The sequence below is a fragment of the Oncorhynchus tshawytscha genome, unplaced genomic scaffold, assembly GCF_018296145.1.
Source record: "Oncorhynchus tshawytscha isolate Ot180627B unplaced genomic scaffold, Otsh_v2.0 Un_contig_1923_pilon_pilon, whole genome shotgun sequence".
In the NCBI taxonomy this organism is placed as follows: domain Eukaryota; kingdom Metazoa; phylum Chordata; class Actinopteri; order Salmoniformes; family Salmonidae; genus Oncorhynchus; species Oncorhynchus tshawytscha.
Window position 1 is genome coordinate 47,692 of NW_024609027.1, and position 22,309 is coordinate 70,000.

Genomic DNA, 22,309 nt, shown 5'->3' on the forward strand with positions numbered 1-22,309 from the left:
ATTAACACAGACAATCCCCTAGCACAGTGCTATATTAACACAGACCATCCCCTAGCACAGTGCTATATTAACCAGACCATCCCCTGGCACAGTGCTATATTAACACAGACCATCCCCTAGCACAGTGTTATATTAACCAGACCATCCCCTGGTACAGTGCTATATTAACACAGACCATCCCCTGGCACAGTGCTATATTAACACAGACCATCCCCTGGCACAGTGCTATATTAACACAGGCCATCCCCTGGCACAGTGCTATATTAACACAGACCATCCCCTGGCACAGTGCTATATTAACCAGACCATCCCCTGGCATGGCACAGTGCTATATTAACACAGACCATCCCCTGACACTGTGCTATATTAACACAGACCATCCCATGGCACGGTGCTATATTAACACAGACAATCCCCTGGCACAGTGCTATATTAACCAGACCATCCCCTGGCACAGTGCTATATTAACCAGACCATCCCCTGGCACAGTGCTATATTAACACAGACCATCCCCTGGCACAGTGCTATATTAACCAGACCATCCTCTGGCATGGCACAGTGCTATATTAACACAGACCATCCCATGGCATAGTGCTATATTAACACAGACAATCCCCTGGCACAGTGCTATATTAACCAGACCATCCCCTAGCACAGTGCTATATTAACCAGGCCATCCTCTGGCACAGTGCTATATTAACACAGACCATCCCCTGGTACAGTGCTATATTAACCAGACCATCCCCTGGCACAGTGCTATATTAACCAGACCATCCCCTGGCACAGTGCTATATTAACCAGACCATCCCCTGGCACAGTGCTATATTAACACAGACAATCCCCTAGCATAGTGCTATATTAACACAGACCATCCCATGGTACAGTGTTATATTAACACAGACCATCCCCTAGCACAGTGCTATATTAACACAGACCATCCCCTGGTACAGTGCTATATTAACCAGACCATCCCCTGGCACAGTGCTATATTAACACAGACCATCCCCTGACACAGTGCTATATTAACCAGACCATCCCCTGGCACAGTGCTATATTAACCAGACCATCCCCTGGCACAGTGCTATATTAACCAGACCATCCCATGGCACAGTGCTATATTAACACAGACCATCCCATGGCACAGTGCTATATTAACACAGACCATCCACTAGCACAGTGCTATATTAACACAGACCATCCCCTGGTACAGTGCTATATTAACCAGACCATCCCCTAGCACAGTGCTATATTAACACAGACCATCCCCTGGTACAGTGCTATATTAACCAGACCATCCCCTGGCACAGTGCTATATTAACACAGACCATCCCCTGACACAGTGCTATATTAACCAGACCATCCCCTGGCACAGTGCTATATTAACCAGACCATCCCATGGCACAGTGCTATATTAACACAGACCATCCCATGGCACAGTGCTATATTACACACAGACCATCCCCTAGCACAGTGCTATATTAAAATAGACCATCCCATGGCACAGTGCTATATTAACACAGACAATCCCCTGGCACAGTGCTATATTAACACATACCATCCCCTGGCACAGTGCTATATTAACCACACCATCCCCTGGCACAGTGCTATATTAACACATACCATCCCCTGGCACAGTGCTATATTAACCAGACCATCCCCTGGCACAGTGCTATATTAACACAGACCATCCCCTGGCACAGTGCTATATTAACACAGACCATGCCCTGACACAGTGCTATATTAACACAGACCACCCCCTAGCACAGTGCTATATTAACACAGACCAGCTAACAGCAGTGAAGGAGGAGAGAGAGGAACACATGGTACAGCTAACAGCAGTGAAGGAGGAGGGAGAAGAACACATGGAACAGCTAACATCAGTGAAGGAGGAGAGAGAGGAACACATGGAACAGCTAACAGCAGTGAAGGAGGAGAGCGAGGAACACATGGAACAGCTAACATCAGTGAAGGAGGAGAGAGAGGAACACATGGAACAGCTAACAGCAGTGAAGGAGGAGGGAGAGGACACATGGAACAGCTAACAGCAGTGAAGGAGGAGGGAGAGGAACACATGGAACAGCTAACATCAGTGAAGGAGGGAGAGGAACACATGGAACAGCTAACATCAGTGAAGGAGGAGAGAGAGGAACACATGGAACAGCTAACATCAGTGAAGGAGGAGAGGAACACATGGAACAGCTAACAGCAGTGAAGGAGGAGGGAGAGGGACAGTGAAGGAGGAAAGGGTGGAACACAGGAACAGGGTGGGATGGAACAGCTAACAGCAGTGAAGGAGGAGGTGAGAAAGCTGAGGTGTGACAGAGAGCAGGACACTCCCCAGAGAAGCCAGCAGAACAGCCCACCTCAGACCCGGACAACAACTTCAACACCACGATCGGACAGACAGAGGACCCACCAACCCCTGTCAGCTCCTCCAACAGCCCTACAACTCCTAACAGCCCCCTGTCAGCTCCTCCAACAGCCCTACCACTCCTAACAGCCCCCTGTCAGCTCCTCCAACAGCCCTACCACTCCTAACAGCCCCCTGTCAGCTTCTCCAACAGCCCTACCACTCCTAACAGCCCCCTGTCAGCTCCTCCAACAGCCCTACCACTACTAACAGCCCCCTGTCAGCTCCTCCAACAGCCCTACTACTCCTAACAGCCCCCTGTCAGCTCCTCCAACAGCACTACCACTCCTAACAGCCCCCACAGGTCCTGGAGCTGTTGTCAGAGGACAAACACTAGACATGTCCTGGAGTTGTTGGAGCTGTTGTCAGAGGACAAACACTAGACAATGTCCTCAGAGGACAAACACTAGACATGTCCTGGAGTTGTTGTCAGAGGACAAACACTAGACATGTCCTGGAGCTGTTGTCAGAGGACAAAAACTAGACATGTCCTGGAGTTGTTGTCAGAGGACAAACACTAGACATGTCCTGGAGCTGTTGTCAGAGGACAAACACTAGACATGTCCTGGAGCTGTTGTCAGAGGACAAACACTAGACATGTCCTGGAGCTGTTGTCAGAGGACAAACACTAGACATGTCCTGGAGCTGTTGTCAGAGGACAAATGTCCAGGGTGGCCCCAGTCAGGAGAGTTGGTGGCCACCAGCAGGTCAGAGGACAGTGGCCCCAGCAGGAAAGGGTGGCCCCAGCAGGAAAGGGTGGCCCCAGCAGGAAAGGGTGGCCCCAGCAGGAGAGGGTGGCCCCAGCAGGAGAGGGTGGCCACAGCAGGAAAGGTTGGCCCCAGCAGGAAAGGGTGGCCCCAGCAGGAGAGGGTGGCCCCAGCAGGAAAGGGAGTGATTGAAAAAACGTCTTATACTTTCTCCAACACACAAGTGGTTATCTCCACCCTGCCACCACACAGCGGGTGAATGCAAGCATTTTGCGAGACTGTGCCTCAAACCTAATGTATACATGCCCCCCCGCCCCTGTTGCAAGGACCTCAACATGACAGCAGCTCATATGCCCAGGCCGTGAGCAGAACAACAGGCCGAACCCCACTATTCTTTTGGAACTTGTGTGAGTGTAATATTTACTGTTCATTTGTATTGTTTATTTCACTTTTCACTTGCTTTGGCAATGTTAACACATGTTTCCCATGCCAATAAAGCCCCTTGAATTGAATTGAGAAAGAGAGAGAGAATGAGAGAGAGTGTGAGAGAGAGAGAGAGAGAGAGAGAGAGAGTGAGAGAGACAGAGAGTGAGAGAGAGACAGAGAGACAGAGAGAGAGAGGGGGGTCAGAGACTCCTTTTAAACAAACAGAATAAAGTCCTCACTAAATAAACGCCTGACTGCATCTGACTGCTCCTTCTCAGTGGGGGTCACCTTGATGGAGGGATGAGAGTGGAGGAGAGAGGGAGGGATGATGAAAATAAACAGGCAGATTAAAAGAGGTGGAACTATAGAAGAGAGGGGCGCGCTTCGCTAATGGACACCTGGGGCGAGCCCACGCCCTGTGATCCATCACACACACACACAGACATTACACACACCCACAGAGCCTGACACAACACACCAGGGTGCCTGACACACATTCCTGATGGAGATGAATGGAGGAGCATTTCACCCTGAGAGCACGCAGTGACAACATACTCCTCATTACAGAAAGTAAATGAGTGTGCGTGTTTTTGACAATTCACTAATTAGACAGAAATACACACACAGACAGAGAGAGGCAATCCCCACACGCAGAGACAGAGACAGAGATCCCACACGCAGAGAGAGAGAGAGAGAGAGGGAGAGAGACAGAGACAGAGATAAAGAGAGGCAATCCCCCACACGCAGAGACAGAGAGAGAGAGAGAGAGAGGGAGAGAGACAGAGACAGAGATAAAGAGAGGCAATCCCCCACACGCAGAGACAGAGAGAGAGAGAGAGGGAGAGAGACAGAGACAGAGATAAAGAGAGGCAATCCCACACACACAGAGACAATCAAAAGAAACATAAATTTCAACATACCAATTAGGATTTGGCTAAAAATACTTGAATCAGTCATAGAGCCCATTGCCCTTTATGGTTGTGAGGTCTGGGGTCCGCTCACCAACCAAGACTTCACAAAATGGGACAAACACCAAATTGAGACTCTGCACGCAGAATTCTGCAAAAATATCCTCCGTGTACAACGTAGAACACCAAATAATGCATGCAGAGCAGAATTAGGCCGATACCCACTAATTATCAAAATCCAGAAAAGAGCTGTTAAATTCTACAACCACCTAAAAGGAAGCGATTCCCAAACCTTCCATAACAAAGCCATCACCTACAGAGGATGAACCTGGAGAAGAGTCCCCTAAGCAAGCTGGTCCTGGGGCTCTGCTCACAAACACACACTACAGAGCCCCAGGACAGCAGCACAATTAGACCCAACCAAATCATGAGAAAACAAAAAGATAATTACTTGACACATTGGAAACAATGAACAAAAAAACAGAGCAAACTAGAATGCTATTTGGCCCTAAACAGAGAGTACACAGCGGCAGAATACCTGACCACTGTGACTGACCCAAAATTAAGGAAAGCTTTGACTATGTACAGACTTAGTGAGCATAGCCTTGCTATTGAGAAAGGCCACCGTAGGCAGACATGGCTCTCAAGAGAAGACAGGCTATGTGCTCACTGCCCACAAAATGAGGTGGAAACTGAGCTGCACTTCCTGACCTCCTGCCCAATGTATGACCATATTAGAGAGACATATTTCCCTCAGATTACACAGATCCACAAAGAATTCGAAAACAAATCCAATTTTGAAAAACTCCCATATCTACTGGGTGACATTCCACAGTGTGCCATCACAGCAGCAAGGTTTGTGACCTGTTGCCACGAGAAAAGGGCAACCAGTGAAGAACAAACACCATTGTAAATACACCCATATTTATGCTTATTTATTTGATCTTGTGTCCTTTAACCATTTGTACATTGTTAAAACACTGTATATATATATAATATGACATTTGTAATGTCTTTACTGTTTTGAAACCTCTGTATGTGTAATGTTTACTGTTAATTTTTGTTGTTTTTCACTTTATATATTCACTTTGTATGTTGTCTACCTCACTTGCTTTGGCAATGTTAACACATGTTTCCCATGCCAATAAAGCCCTTGAATTGAATTGAATTGAATTGAGAGAGATGGAGGAAGAGAGAGAGAGAGAGAGAGAGAGAGAGAGAGAGAGAGAGAGAGATAGAGAGAGGCAATCACACACCCACAGAGACAGAGAGAGACAGAGAGAGACAGAGAGAGAGACAGAGACAGATAGAGAGAGGCAATCACACACCCACAGAGACAGAGAGAGAGAGAGAGACAGAGACAGATAGAGAGAGGCAATCCCACACCCACAGAGACAGAGAGAGAGACAGAGACAGATAGAGAGAGGCAATCACACACCCACAGAGACAGAGAGACAGAGAGAGAGAGAGACAGAGACAGAGAGAGGCAATCCCACACCCACAGAGAGCGTAGTGTCCTGACCTGTACAAACCAGTCGATGGTGCAGCAGTTGACCAGAGAGGGGAACATACGACAGCGGGACCTGAAGGCATCTCCTACAGGACTCATACACAACACAATGTGCAGCTTCTCTCTGACCCGAGAGATGAAGAACTGGAACACCTAACACACACACACAAACAGGTTACAGACACACACATGTTACAGACACACACATGGAGAGACATACAGGGAGACACACACAGGGAGACACACACACATCTATAGAAATGCATTCAAGCAAACGCATACAAATTAACTCATGCAAACAGACTCACTATATAGTCAAGTGCCAAATTCAAACCGTCTAACACATGAGAGGAAATCAATTGAGTGTTGTTTAGACTGAGGCCACAGTCCGTGTAATTAAAGCGAAGGGGTCAGAGTTCTGGAGGTGTCCAGAGCCTGCTGCTCTGCCTTGTTGACAGACTACTGCTGGGACATAGCTGCTGCCTCAACACTTCATATAGGACCTTAACAAGACACGAGACACTATACTGAATCCTACTGGGATGAACAGCTCAATATGAACACATACATCAATACATACATTACGATTTGAATGAATAGGTCGCTGGATATATGTCTAAATACATGTATAAATATTAATGAATGGTACTGTCATGACGTTGCCCTGTTGGGGGAGGTTTATGACCCCCCCATAAATCTCCCCCTTTTTCTGTCCACTCTACAGAATGGACTCTTGGAAAGCCCTGTTGTTAACATAGAGAGAGTATGGAAACATCAACAGGTTGGGGAAAAGAACAATCTTTGTGTAATGCAACCAGTTGAAAGTGTCCGTTGGTACTTAAAGAATATGATGTCACATCATATTCTTTGTCTGGGACATTATATCTGATGACAGGACGACATAAACTGTATCTTGTGAAGTCTACACATTATAGTTATCAGATTCACATGGAATTGTTGTGCAATTTAAATGTTTAAATATGAAACTATTTGTGAAAAGATGTCATTTTAGCTTTTAAAATTAGAGAATTGTTTTCATAAGTAAAATGTGCTCAATCAGTGGCGACGCCCACGTGAATAGGTATTGGTTGGAAACGATGAAGCAATCCCTATTCTACATTACTATAAGAACCCCCGTGACCTAATTCACGGCGAACTAAGCCAACCTCAGCGTGAGCTCTGGTTGCAAATGGTTGAATGATTACAACCTAACAAAATTAACATTGTGTTCCTGATGACGTGAGGACTGATGTCCATTCGTTCAGAAAGGCGAATTTCAACGTAGAGGTAGAGATCGCCATGCTGGAAGGATGAATTTGAATACACCAGCCAGAATATAGCATGAGCTTAGTATGGCAACTTGGTATGAACTTTGAACTCTTATTCACTGAAGAAGTGATACATCCAAGACGTTGAGTTATCAGCAGCAGCTGTAAACGTGGGCTAGGAAAGGACGGACAATCTCTTCAGAACGACAGGGTACTACATCGTATCCGTTTTACCACACGACGACAGACTACAACGTATCTGCCCAGAAATATTCTTCAAAGGACAAGGGAGATCTCTGCTGGGCAACCCAGCCTTCCATCTTCGACCAAACTATCGAAGCGCAGCTCAAAGAAAATATAATTCTTGCATTTTCCTTTTCCGAATGGGCGGTTATTTAGAATGCACAAGATTCTGTTTTTACGATAGCATAGCTTCATAAGGTCCGATAGAGACCCAGTTATTTTGTTCCTCAGTCTTCCCGCGCTTTCATTCAAACCCAACCCCCTTTCTTTGTGTAACCAGCCGTCATATCTGTTCCGTCCGCTGGGGACATTTTCTTGTATGACATAATTAGTAATCAATGTATGATCCAGCCTGTGCATATGTAATTCTGTGTGATTATTTGGGAATTTAGTAAATAACTAATTAAACCAAATTTTGTATTGCTGATTCAACTTGTTAGCCAGGGTTCAATCATTTTACGACGTTCAGATGAGACTGAATAAGGTGACGATTAATAATTGACTGCTGTTGATATAAAAGATTACCAGGTCTTTAAGAGTTTATTCAGAAGACAACAGCTCTATAAACATTCTTCCGTGGTGCCCCGACTTCCTAGTTAATACATTTACATGACTAGTTTAATCAGGTAATATTAATTACAGATAATTGATTTTTATAAAATAACATGTCATATCATTGAATCCATAGTAAAGACACGACAGTACATACATAAATATTACACATGTAGTTATTATATTTAACCTTTATTTTGACAGGGAGTAAAGGTCTCTTTTACAGAGGATCCCTGTAATTACAATTCTATATTGAGTGTTCTATGAGTGAGTGTGTACTCTACTGTACCTCGTCTCGGTTTCCCTCATTAATGCCGGCCTCCTTGGCTCTGGGCCGTGTGGCAGCCAGGACCTGCTCCAGATCATCCTTCTCAAACAGGTTGGGCACCTCTCCACTGTTCAACATGTTGTTAATGTCCTCTAGGAACTCCTCCACCACGATCTGATGAACAATAATACACACATGTAATGGAGGGGGGATGGAAACGTGCCTGAGAACTGAAGACTGAAGCTATAGCTTCCAGGGCTAATGCCTCGGCTTCTGCTCAGTGGGGTAATGAGGTGATGAGTCACAGAGGTGGCATGGTTTGGCAAGCAGATGGTCACAGATAAACACTGGCCATATCTACTTCATTAGCTGTCTGGTACAGTCTTTATAGACCTGCTATCTGCCCATCACATGGCCTCCATGCACACACACCTGTTCTTGCAAACTCTCCCCTCCTCGCCCCCTCTTCCCCTCCCCTACCTGTGTGTCAGTGAAGAGGAACACCATGTCCTTCCCTCCTCTCCCCCCTCCTCTACCTGTGTGTCAGTGAAGAGGAACACCATGTCCTTCCCCTCCTCTCCCCCTCCCCTACCTGTGTGTCAGTGAAGAGGAACACCATGTCCTTGCCCTCCTCTCCCCCTCCCCTACCTGTGTGTCAGTGAAGAGGAACACCATGTCCTTGCCCTCCTCTCCCCCTCCCCTACCTGTGTGTCAGTGAAGAGGAACACCATGTCCTTGCCCTCCTCTCCCCCTCTTCCCCTCCCCTACCTGTGTGTCAGTGAAGAGGAACACCATGTCCTTGCCCTCCTCTCCCCCTCCCCTACCTGTGTGTCAGTGAAGAGGAACACCATGTCCTTGCCCTCCTCTCCCCCTCCTCTACCTGTGTGTCAGTGAAGAGGAACACCATGTCCTTGCCCTCCTCTCCCCCTCCCCTACCTGTGTGTCAGTGAAGAGGAACACCATGTCCTTGCCCTCCTCCCCCTCCCCTACCTGTGTGTCAGTGAAGAGGAACACCATGTCCTTCCCCTCCTCTCCCCCTCCCCTACCTGTGTGTCAGTGAAGAGGAACACCATGTCCTTGCCCTCCTCTCCCCCTCTTCCCCTCCCCTACCTGTGTGTCAGTGAAGAGGAACACCATGTCCTTGCCCTCCCTCCCCCTCCCCTACCTGTGTGTCAGTGAAGAGGAACACCATGTCCTTCCCCTCCTCTCCCCCTCCCCTACCTGTGTGTCAGTGAAGAGGAACACCATGTCCTTGCCCTCCCTCCCCCTCCCCTACCTGTGTGTCAGTGAAGAGGAACACCATGTCCTTGCCCTCCTCTCCCCCCCCTCCCCTACCTGTGTGTCAGTGAAGAGGAACACCATGTCCTTGCCCTCCTCTCCCCCTCCCCTACCTGTGTGTCAGTGAAGAGGAACACCATGTCCTTGCCCTCCCTCCCCCCTCCCCTACCTGTGTGTCAGTGAAGAGGAACACCATGTCCTTGCCCCCTCCCCCTCCCCTACCTGTGTGTCAGTGAAGAGGAACACCATGTCCTTCCCCTCCTCTCCCCCCCCCCTCCCCTACCTGTGTGTCAGTGAAGAGGAACACCATGTCCTTGCCCTCCTCTCCCCTCTTCCCCTCCCCTACCTGTGTGTCAGTGAAGAGGAACACCATGTCCTTGCCCTCCTCTCCCCCTCCCCTACCTGTGTGTCAGTGAAGAGGAACACCATGTCCTTCCCCTCCTCTCCCCCTCCCCTACCTGTGTGTCAGTGAAGAGGAACACCATGTCCTTGCCCTCCTCTCCCCCTCCCCTACCTGTGTGTCAGTGAAGAGGAACACCATGTCCTTGCCCTCCTCTCCCCCTCCCCTACCTGTGTGTCAGTGAAGAGGAACACCATGTCCTTCCCCTCCTCTCCCCCTCCCCTACCTGTGTGTCAGTGAAGAGGAACACCATGTCCTTCCCCTCCTCTCCCCCTCCCCTACCTGTGTGTCAGTGAAGAGGAACACCATGTCCTTGCCCTCCTCTCCCCCTCCCCTACCTGTGTGTCAGTGAAGAGGAACACCATGTCCTTGCCCTCCTCTCCCCCTCCCCTACCTGTGTGTCAGTGAAGAGGAACACCATGTCCTTGCCCTCCTCTCCCCCTCCCCTACCTGTGTGTCAGTGAAGAGGAACACCATGTCCTTGCCCTCCTCTCCCCCCCCCTACCTGTGTGTCAGTGAAGAGGAACACCATGTCCTTGCCCTCCTCTCCCCCTCCCCTACCTGTGTGTCAGTGAAGAGGAACACCATGTCCTTGCCCTCCTCTCCCCCTCCCCTACCTGTGTGTCAGTGAAGAGGAACACCATGTCCTTGCCCTCCTCTCCCCCCCTACCTGTGTGTCAGTGAAGAGGAACACCATGTCCTTGCCCTCCTCTCCCCCTCCCCTACCTGTGTGTCAGTGAAGAGGAACACCATGTCCTTGCCCTCCCTCTCCCCCTCCCCTACCTGTGTGTCAGTGAAGAGGAACACCATGTCCTTGCCCTCCTCTCCCCCTCCCCTACCTGTGTGTCAGTGAAGAGGAACACCATGTCCTTGCCCTCCTCTCCCCTCCCCTACCTGTGTGTCAGTGAAGAGGAACACCATGTCCTTGCCCTCCTCTCCCCTCCCCTACCTGTGTGTCAGTGAAGAGGGACACCATGTCCTCTCCCCCTCCCCTACCTGTGTGTCAGTGAAGAGGAACACCATGTCCTTGCCCTCCTCTCCCCCTCCCCTACCTGTGTGTCAGTGAAGAGGAACACCATGTCCTTGCCCTCCTCTCCCCCTCCCCTACCTGTGTGTCAGTGAAGAGGAACACCATGTCCTTGCCCTCCTCTCCCCCTCCCCTACCTGTGTGTCAGTGAAGAGGAACACCATGTCCTTGCCCTCCCTCCCCCCTCCCCTACCTGTGTGTCAGTGAAGAGGAACACCATGTCCTTGCCCTCCTCTCCCCTCCCCTACCTGTGTGTCAGTGAAGAGGAACACCATGTCCTTGCCCTCCTCTCCCCCCCCCCTACCTGTGTGTCAGTGAAGAGGAACACCATGTCCTTGCCCTCCTCTCCCCTCCCCTACCTGTGTGTCAGTGAAGAGGAACACCATGTCCTTGCCCTCCTCTCCCCCTCCCCTACCTGTGTGTCAGTGAAGAGGGACACCATGTCCTCTCCCCCTCCCCTACCTGTGTGTCAGTGAAGAGGAACACCATGTCCTTGCCCTCCTCTCCCCCTCCCCTACCTGTGTGTCAGTGAAGAGGAACACCATGTCCCCTACCTGTGTGTCAGTGAAGAGGAACCTCCTCTCCCCCTCCCCTACCTGTGTGTCAGTGAAGAGGAACACCATGTCCTTGCCCTCCCTCCCCCTCCCCTACCTGTGTGTCAGTGAAGAGGAACACCATGTGAAGAGGAACACCATGTCCTTGCCCTCCTCTCCCCCTCCCCTACCTGTGTGTCAGTGAAGAGGAACACCATGTCAGTGAACACCTCCTCTCCCCCTCCCCTACCTGTGTGTCAGTGAAGAGGAACACCATGTCCCCTACCTGTGTGTCAGTGAAGAGGAACCCATGTCCTCTCCCCCTCCCCTACCTGTGTGTCAGTGAAGAGGAACACCATGTCCTGTGTGTCAGTGAAGAGGGACACCTCCTCTCCCCCTCCCCTACCTGTGTGTCAGTGAAGAGGAACACCATGTCCTTCCCCTCCCCTACCTGTGTGTCAGTGAAGAGGAACCCATGTCCTCTCCCCCTCCCCTACCTGTGTGTCAGTGAAGAGGAACACCATGTCCTCTCCCCCTCCCCTACCTGTGTGTCAGTGAAGAGGAACACCATGTCCTCTCCCCCTCCCCTACCTGTGTGTCAGTGAAGAGGAACACCATGTCCTCTCCCCCTCCCCTACCTGTGTGTCAGTGAAGAGGAACACCATGTCCCTCCCCTCCCCTACCTGTGTGTCAGTGAAGAGGGACACCATGTCCTCTCCCCCTCCCCTACCTGTGTGTCAGTGAAGAGGAACACCATGTCCCTCTCCCCCTCCCCTACCTGTGTGTCAGTGAAGAGGAACACCATGTCCTCTCCCCCTCCCCTACCTGTGTGTCAGTGAAGAGGAACACCATGTCCCTCCCCCTCCCCTACCTGTGTGTCAGTGAAGAGGAACACCATGTCCTTGCCCTCCTCTCCCCCTCCCCTACCTGTGTGTCAGTGAAGAGGAACACCATGTCCTTCCCCTCCTCTCCCCCTCCCTACCTGTGTGTCAGTGAAGAGGAACACCATGTCCTCTCCTCCCCCTCCCCTACCTGTGTGTCAGTGAAGAGGAACACCATGTCCTTGCCCTCCTCTCCCCCTCCCCTACCTGTGTGTCAGTGAAGAGGAACACCATGTCCTTCCCCTCCTCTCCCCCTCCCTACCTGTGTGTCAGTGAAGAGGAACACCATGTCCTCTCCCCCTCCCCTACCTGTGTGTCAGTGAAGAGGAACACCATGTCCTTGCCCTCCCTCCCCCTCCCCTACCTGTGTGTCAGTGAAGAGGAACACCATGTCCTTGCCCTCCTCTCCCCCTCCCCTACCTGTGTGTCAGTGAAGAGGAACACCATGTCCTTCCCCTCCTCTCCCCCTCCCCTACCTGTGTGTCAGTGAAGAGGAACACCATGTCCTTGCCCTCCTCTCCCCTCCCCTACCTGTGTGTCAGTGAAGAGGAACACCATGTCCCTCCCCCTCCCCTACCTGTGTGTCAGTGAAGAGGAACACCATGTCCTTGCCCTCCTCTCTCCCCCTCCCCTACCTGTGTGTCAGTGAAGAGGAACACCATGTCCTTCCCCTCCTCTCCCCCTCCCCTACCTGTGTGTCAGTGAAGAGGAACACCATGTCCTTGCCCCCCTCCCCTACCTGTGTGTCTGAAGAGGAACACCATGTCCTCCCCTCCCCTACCTGTGTGTCAGTGAAGAGGAACACCATGTCCTTGCCCTCCTCTCCCCCTCCCCTACCTGTGTGTCAGTGAAGAGGAACACCATGTCCTTCCCCTCCCCTACCTGTGTGTCAGTGAAGAGGAACACCATGTCCTTCCCCTCCCCTACCTGTGTGTCAGTGAAGAGGAACACCATGTCCTTGCCCTCCTCTCCCCCTCCCCTACCTGTGTGTCAGTGAAGAGGAACACCATGTCCTTGCCCCCTCCCCTACCTGTGTGTCAGTGAAGAGGAACACCATGTCCTTGCCCTCCCTACCTGTGTGTCAGTGAAGAGGAACACCATGTCCTTGCCCTCCCCTACCTGTGTGTCAGTGAAGAGGAACACCATGTCCTTCCCCTCCCCTACCTGTGTGTCAGTGAAGAGGAACACCATGTCCTTCCCCCTACCTGTGTGAAGAGGAACACCATGTCCTTCCCCTCCCCTACCTGTGTGTCAGTGAAGAGGAACACCATGTCCTTGCCCTCCTCTCCCCCTCCCCTACCTGTGTGTCAGTGAAGAGGAACACCATGTCCTTGCCCCCCCCCCCCCCCTACCTGTGTGTCAGTGAAGAGGAACACCATGTCCTTGCCCTCCCTCCCCCTCCCCTACCTGTGTGTCAGTGAAGAGGAACACCATGTCCTTGCCCTCCTCTCCCCCTCCCCTACCTGTGTGTCAGTGAAGAGGAACACCATGTCCTTGCCCTCCTCTCCCCCTCCCCTACCTGTGTGTCAGTGAAGAGGAACACCATGTCCTTGCCCTCCTCTCCCCCTCCCCTACCTGTGTGTCAGTGAAGAGGAACACCATGTCCTTGCCCTCCTCTCCCCCTCCCCTACCTGTGTGTCAGTGAAGAGGAACACCATGTCCTTGCCCTCCTCTCCCCCTCCCCTACCTGTGTGTCAGTGAAGAGGAACACCATGTCCTTGCCCTCCTCCCCCCTCCCCTACCTGTGTGTCAGTGAAGAGGAACACCATGTCCTTGCCCTCCTCTCCCCCTCCCCTACCTGTGTGTCAGTGAAGAGGAACACCATGTCCTTGCCCTCCACCCCAGCCATCTTGAACAGTCGTCTCAGGTCTTCATGGAAGCTGTCGTAGTTGTATCCTCGGCTCAGTTCTATCTGGAAGCAGCGCATGCCGCACATGTGGGCCGCCAGCCGCGTCAGTGACTGTTTCCCCGTGCCCCCCACGCCCACCAATAGGGCGTTACCGCGCTCCTGGCGGATCATACGCGCTATCCTATAGGAACAGAAGGACTGGGTCAGGAAGTAAGCAATTTAACAAATTAAAGCATTACAAAAACACAAAAACTAACTCTTTATGGGGTTCTGGACAAAATAAGTTCACTAAATAGGGAATAGAGTGTTGTTAAGTATGCTAATCAGTTCACTAAATAGGGAATAGAGTGTTGTTAAGTATGCTAATCAGTTCTCTAAATAGGGAATAGGGTGTCATCAAAGATGCTAATCAGTTCTCTAAATAGGGAATAGGTTGTCATTAAGGATGCTAATCAGTTCACTAAATAGGGAATAGGGTGTCATTAAGGATGCTAATCAGTCCACTAAATAGGGAATAGAGTGTCGTTAAGTATGCTAATCAGTCCACTAAATAGGGAATAGGGTGTCATCAAAGATGCTAATCAGTCTACTAAATAGGGAATAGGTTGTCATTAAGGATGCTAATCAGTTCTCTAAATAGGGAATAGGTTGTCATTAAGGATGCTAATCAGTTCACTAAATAGGGAATAGGTTGTCATTAAGGATGCTAATCAGTTCACTAAATAGGGAATAGGGTGTCATTAAGGATGCTAATCAGTCCACTAAATAGGGAATAGAGTGTCGTTAAGTATGCTAATCAGTCCACTAAATAGGGAATAGGGTGTCATCAAAGATGCTAATCAGTCTACTAAATAGGGAATAGGTTGTCATTAAGGATGCTAAATAGGGAATAGGTTGTCATTAAGGATGCTAATCAGTCCACTAAATAGGGAATAGAGTGTCGTTAAGTATGCTAATCAGTCCACTAAATAGGGAATAGAGTGTCGTTAAGTATGCTAATCAGTCCACTAAATAGGGAATAGGGTGTCATTAAAGATGCTAATCAGTCCACTAAATAGGGAATAGGGTGTCATTAAAGATGCTAACCAGTCCACTAAATAGGGAATAGGGTGCGATTTAGGCCAAAACGTCTGTACACTATATAGGGAATGGGGTACAATTTCGAATGCATTCACTGCACTAATTAGGGAATAGGGCTCCGTTTCCGAGCGTAACATGACCTGGAGACGTGTTCTACAGCGTCCTGGAAGAACACCAGCTTGGTCTCCTTGGAGAAGGTCATGTTGTAGTCATCCAGGTAGTCCTGGAGCACAGCCCTGATCTTATCTGGCTCTGTTAGGTCCTCATACAGACGATCTGCCTTCTCTGCACCCACCTAGAGGAGAGGAGAGGGAGGGAGAGATGGAGGGGGGCGGGGGACAGGAAGGATTGCGAGATAGATAGATGGATGCCGTAAATGTTAAGCGCTTTGAGCACCTGGGAAATTGATTGGATTTATAGGCTTATAGCGCATTTTACCTTGATGAAATCTCCAAATATGATGGGTTTGGTCACAAAGTAATTGGGTTCTAAATTGAAGCCAAAATATTTGCCTGAAAGAAGAAGAACGGAAATATATTTAAAGAGTTGCTATTCATAGCTCAACAATTGTGGGACGTTTCAGAAAAGGACATTGAAATGGCTTTCAATCTTAATATGTCAAAACACTGCTTAGTGAGAGGCTAAACTCTGAAAGTTCAAACTAGCCGTCTAGGTTCTATTGAACTCTGTGTTATGTTCTTACTGGCCAACTATGTCTAGGTTCTATTACACTCTGTGTTATGTTCTTACTGACCGTCTAGCTCTAGGGTCTATTGAACTCTGTGTTATGTTCTTACTGACCGTCTAGCTCTAGGTTCTATTGAACTCTGTGTTATGTTCTTACTGGCCGTCTAGGTTCTATTAAACTCTGTGTTATGTTCTTACTGGCCGTCTAGGTTCTATTAAACTCTGTGTTATGTTCTTACTGGCCGTCTAGGTTCTATTAAACTCTGTGTTATGTTCTTACTGGCCGTCTAGGTTCTATTAAACTCTGTGTTATGTTCTTACTGGCCGTCTAGGTTCTATTAAACTCTGTGTTATGTTCTTTCTCTAGGTTCTATTAAACTCTGTGTTATGTTCTTACTAGTCTAGGTTCTATTAAACTCTGTGTTATGTTCTTACTGCCGTCTAGGTTTTATTAAACTCTGTGTTATGTTCTTACTGGCCGTCTAGGTTCTATTAAACTCTGTGTTATGTTCTTACTGGCCGTCTAGGTTCTATTAAACTCTGTGTTATGTTCTTACTGACCGTCTAGCTCTAGGTTCTATTAAACTCTGTGTTATGTTCTTACTGGCCGTCTAGGTTCTATTAAACTCTGTGTTATGTTCTTACTGGCCGTCTAGGTTCTATTAAACTCTGTGTTATGTTCTTACTGGCCGTCTAGGTTCTATTAAACTCTGTGTTATGTTCTTACTGGCCGTCTAGGTTCTATTAAACTCTGTGTTATGTTCTTACTGGCCGTCTAGGTTCTATTAAACTCTGTGTTATGTTCTTACTGGCCGTCTAGGTTCTATTAAACTCTGTGTTATGTTCTTACTGGCCGTCTAGGTTCTACTAAACTCTGTGTTATGTTCTTACTGACCGTCTAGCTCTAGGTTCTATTAAACTCTGTGTTATGTTCTTACTGACCGTCTAGCTCTAGGTTCTATTAAACTGTGTGTTATGTTCTTACTGGCCGTCTAGGTTCTATTAAACTCTGTATTATGTTCTTACTGGCCGTCTAGGTTTTATTAAACTCTGGGTTATGTTCTTACTGGCCATCTCAGAGACGATGGTGTTGAAGTAGGTTTTGTCTTCGTTGTTGATGAGTCGGTCGTGGAACACTCTCTGACACTCGTGACAGAACAGACGGAATATCCCAGTCTGATCCCTCACCGTGCCTGGCTCACACTGCAACATACCTAGAGGACAAACAGACAGAGGGAGGGAGGGAGAGAGAGAGAGAATGAGAGAGAGAGAGGTGAGAAGAGGGTGGGAGGAGGGGGAAGAGAGGGAGGTGGGGGAGGGAGGAAAGTAAAGAGGCAGGGAGGGAGAGAGAGAATGAGAGAGGGAGGTGGAGGGAGAGAGAGATGGAGGGGAGGGGGAGAGGGAGTGGGGGAGGGGGAGGTGAAGGGAAGAGAGAGGTAAAGAGGCAGGGAGGGAGAGAGAATGAGGAGGGAGGTGAAGGGAGGGAGAGAGGGGGGGTGAAGGGAGGGAGAGAAGTGGAGGGAGGAGAGATGAGAGAGAGTGGGAGGCAGGGAGGAGAGGGGAGAGGGAGCAGGGGAGGGGAGGGAGGGGAGAGGGAGGGGGGGAGGAGGAAGGTGAAGGGGGGAGGGAAGAGGGAGGTAAAAAGGCAGGGAGGGTTAGATGGATTTAACATGATTTATTTACGACCAGAGAATAATAAAACATGATTCAACTTGGTGGTTCTCACCCTGCAACCTTAACACATGAAGAAGTAAAGAAAAGTCTAATATCTGCTGTTGACACATCCCTGTTGTTATCAATGTTATGCAACACTAGGGATGCTTTAGGAGATATGATGGGTCGGACACACCAGAGGATCCATGTTCAAGTCTTGTTAGAAAGTTGAGGGCATTAATGTGACCACGCTCGCCCTCAGCAAGAATGGGGGCTGGGTTGGCCTTATTCGCCTTGGGTAAGTATTAATGCTGGTGTGTGTATGTGTGTGTGTTTACGCTCGCTGGTGTGTGTGTGTGTGTGTGTGTGTTCTGCATGGTGACTCCCTAGCGGGGGTCAGGGAGCAGTAGTCACTTTAACTCAGGCCTCTCTGCTCTGATGATGGTTGTGAGGCTGCTGGGTAGAGGACTGGTACTGTCTCTGTCTGGACTTCAGGCTACAACCAAGAGCATCTCAGTCCATCAGCTACTTTAATAACTTACAAATGAAAAAGCCAAGACAAACTTTCTCACCCTGGACACACTTGGAGAGGTCCCTGAGGGTGAAGACGTAGTGTGTGTGTGTGTGTGTGTCTCACCCTGGACACACTTGGAGAGGTCCCTGAGGTTGAAGACGTAGTGGGACTTGGCTGGTGTAGGCAGGAGGTCCACAGACATGCGGTGGTAGATCTCTACTGCTGCGTCTACGATGCTGCCTGCTGAAGACCTCACCGCCTGGGGGAACTCACTGAGGAAACCACTGAGGATGGCCTGGAGGGGGAGAGACCGTTTCAACATAGAGAGTTAAGCGTACGTGGGCTTGAGGGTGTGTGTGCTTGAATATGCCCTTGAGGAGAGAGGGCAGACTCCAGACACACACGTGATTGTGTGTGTGTGTGTGTGGTCTTGTTCTTCTGAATCTCCCAAAAGTCCCCACAAGGATAGTAAAACAAGGCAAATTCTCCCTCGTGGGGACATTTCCCACATCACAATGAGGACAAGGTTCATTTTAAGACTAGGGGTTAAGTTTAGGGTTAGAATTAGGGTTAGGTTTAGAATTAGGGTTAGAATTAGGGTTAGGTTTAGAATTAGGGTTAGAATTAGGGTTAGGGTAAGGCGTTAGTGGTTAGGTTTATGAGTTAGGCGTAGGGGTTGGGTTAAGGTTAGGGGTTAGGTTTAGGGTTAGAATTAGGGTTAGGGTTAGTGGGTAGGATTAGGGTTAGGGAAAGGCATTAGTGGTTAGGTTTAGGAGTTAGGTATAGGGTTTGGGTTAAGGTTTAGGGGTTAAGGAAAACAGGATTTTGAATGGAAATCAATTATAGGTCCCAACGAGGATAGAAAACCACGTGTGAGGATAGTCAATCTGTAATTAATTAAGGGGCTGTGAGGGAGAGGACATGAGGATGGTTGATCTGTAATTAAACTACCACAGCTTGTTAAGGGGCTGTGAGGGAGAGGACATGAGGATAGTTGATCTGTAATTAAACTACCACAGCTTGTTAAGGGGCTGTGAGTCATTGTTGATCTGTAATTAAACTACCACAGCTTGTTAAGGGGCTGTGAGGGAGAGGGCATGAGGATGGTTGATCTGTAATTAAACTACCACAGCTTGTTAAGGGGCTGTGAGGGAGAGGACATGAGGATGGTTGATCTGTAATTAAACTACCACAGCTTGTTAAGGGGCTGTGAGGGAGAGGACATGAGGATGGTTGACCTGTAATTAAACTACCACAGCTTGTTAAGGGGCTGTGAGGGAGAGGACATGAGGATGGTTGATCTGTAATTAAACTACCACAGCTTGTTAAGGGGCTGTGAGGGAGAGGACATGAGGATGGTTGATCTGTAATTAAACTACCACAGCTTGTTAAGGGGCTGTGAGGGAGAGGACATGAGGATGGTTGATCTGTAATTAAACTACCACAGCTTGTTAAGGGGCTGTGAGGAGAGGACATGACGATGGTTGATCTGTAATTAAACTACCACAGCTTGTTAAGGGGCTGTGAGGGAGAGGGCATGAGGATGGTTGATCTGTAATTAAACTACCACAGCTTGTTAAGGGGCTGTGAGCGAGAGGACATGACGATAGTTGATCTGTAATTAAACTACCACAGCTTGTTAAGGGCTGTGAGGGAGAGGACATGACGATAGTTGATCTGTAATTAAACTACCACAGCTTGTTAAGGGGCTGTGAGGGAGAGGACATGAGGATGGTTGATCTGTAATTAAACTACCACAGCTTGTTAAGGGGCTGTGAGGGAGAGGGCATGAGGATGGTTGATCTGTAATTAAACTACCACAGCTTGTTAAGGGGCTGTGAGCGAGAGGACATGACGATAGTTGATCTGTAATTAAACTACCACAGCTTGTTAAGGGGCTGTGAGGGAGAGGACATGAGGATGGTTGATCTGTAATTAAACTACCACAGCTTGTTAAGGGGCTGTGAGCGAGAGGGCTGTGAGGGGCTGTGAGGGAGAGGCATGAGGATGGTTGATCTGTAATTAAACTACCACAGCTTGTTAAGGGGCTGTGAGGGAGAGGGCATGAGGATGGTTGATCTGTAATTAAACTACCACAGCTTGTTAAGGGGCTGTGAGGGAGAGGACATGACGATAGTTGATCTGTAATTAAACTACCACAGCTTGTTAAGGGGCTGTGAGGGAGAGGGCATGAGGATGGTTGATCTGTAATTAAACTACCACAGCTTGTTAAGGGGCTGTGAGCGAGAGGACATGACGATAGTTGATCTGTAATTAAACTACCACAGCTTGTTAAGGGGCTGTGAGGGAGAGGGCATGAGGATGGTTGATCTGTAATTAAACTACCACAGCTTGTTAAGGGGCTGTGAGGGAGAGGGCATGAGGATGGTTGATCTGTAATTAAACTACCACAGCTTGTTAAGGGGCTGTGAGGGAGAGGACATGACGATAGTTGATCTGTAATTAAACTACCACAGCTTGTTAAGGGGCTGTGAGGGAGAGGGCATGAGGAGAAAAGAGACAAGAGGGTTTGGAGACAGGGGGTTAAAAGTTCATATTAGGGTTAGGAACCGAGGTTGGAGGTTAAGTCTTGACCTTGAAGATCTGTTTGAGACTGTGCTCTTAGGGCAGGGTTTAGATGTCAGAGGTCAGGGGTTACCCACATTGAAGATCTGTTTGAGGCTGTGTTCGGAGGGAGTGGGCAGACACAGCATGCTGAAGTGGCGGATGAAACGAGGGGTCACCGGGTTACGGCCCCCTCCAGGCGGAGCGCAGGCCGCCGCGATCGTCATGTCCTGCAGAGAGAAAGAGAATGAGAGAGAAGAGGGGAGGAACGGAGGAGAGGGGGGGGGTCGAAAGGAAGATTTAGCACAGAAAAAAGATTTCCTACCAACACATTTTCATATGTATTTGACCCTCATATTTTCATATATATTTAAACCCTCATATTTTGAAACCTCATATTTTTCATCGATTTCGTCTTCTATCAATATTACATTTGACTTTCAGTTTGAAGAACATCCACCCGGGTCAGAATTTTTAGCTGAGTTAAACTTCAGAGTGAAACCCTGTTTGGATTAGAAAATATTGACATGCCCTTGGTTCTGTATTCCCTGTGCGTGTGCGTGGGTGCGTGTGTGTGCGTGTGTGTGTGTGTCTGCATATGACCTTGTGTGACTACTCTGGTTGCTGTCTTGACATGGTTCTCTGTCGTCTGTCTGCATGTGGTGGAAACACATTTACACCCAGTACACGTTCAGATCTCAACAAACAGAATAACTGATTCTGTGAATGATTGTGCTATTGGAAACTAATTACTGTGTGCTGATCATTCACAACAGTAACAAAAGACTAAAACAAAAGCAGAATAATGGACCCTATCAGCTCCTGGACCTGGGCCTCCAATCTACTATGGACCTCAGACCATCCCTCTGTCTGAATACTAAAGTCAAAGTTTTCACTGACCACAAACATAAAGCCACTTCATTTTCTCAGACTTCAAAATAACGACTGGAGCAGAACACACTCAATGTTTCACCTAATATCCTCTAGCCCAGACAAGATGAGACTCTGTCTACATATTGAACAAGACTGTGTGTGTGTGGTGTGTGGTGTGTGTGTGGTGTGTGTGATGTGTGTGTGTGTGTGTGTGGTGTGTGGTGTGTGTGTGTGTGGTGTGTGTGGTGTGTGTGTGTGGTGTGTGGTGTGTGTGTGTGTGTGTGTGTGTGTGTGTGTGTGTGTGTGTGTGTGTGTGTGTGTGGTGTGTGTGTGTGTGTGTGTGTGTGGTGTGTGTGGTGTGTGTTGTGTGTGGTGTGTGGTGTGTGGTGTGTGTGTGTGTGTGTGTGTGTGTGTGTGTGTGTGTGTGGTGTGTGGTGTGTGTGTGTGTGTGTGTGTGGTGTGTGTGTGGTGTGTGTGATGTGTGTGTGTGTGGTGTGTGTGTGTGTGTGTGTGGTGTGTGTGTGTGTGTGGTGTGTGTGGTGTGTGTGGTGTGTGGTGTGTGTGTGTGTGTGTGGTGTGTGTGGTGTGTGATGTGTGTGTGTGGTGTGTGTGTGTGGTGTGTGGTGTGTGGTGTGTGTGGTGTGTGGTGTGTGGTGTGTGTGTGGTGTGTGATGTGT

At 48.9% G+C, this 22,309-nt stretch overlaps 1 protein-coding gene across 1 annotated transcript in view; it reads right to left on the reverse strand.

The window, feature by feature from the left end:
* LOC112240824 (dynein axonemal heavy chain 6-like) overlaps positions 1-22,309 on the reverse strand; it is a gene marked incomplete at both ends in the record, with an annotated part of 94,357 nt that overhangs the window by 45,142 nt on the left and 26,906 nt on the right. Inside the window, 8 exon segments of the mRNA XM_042314035.1 lie at positions 5,974-6,114; positions 8,314-8,466; positions 14,210-14,441; positions 15,481-15,635; positions 15,779-15,852; positions 17,095-17,241; positions 18,318-18,489; positions 20,858-20,989. Coding sequence (XP_042169969.1) covers positions 5,974-6,114; positions 8,314-8,466; positions 14,210-14,441; positions 15,481-15,635; positions 15,779-15,852; positions 17,095-17,241; positions 18,318-18,489; positions 20,858-20,989 — 1,206 coding nt within the window.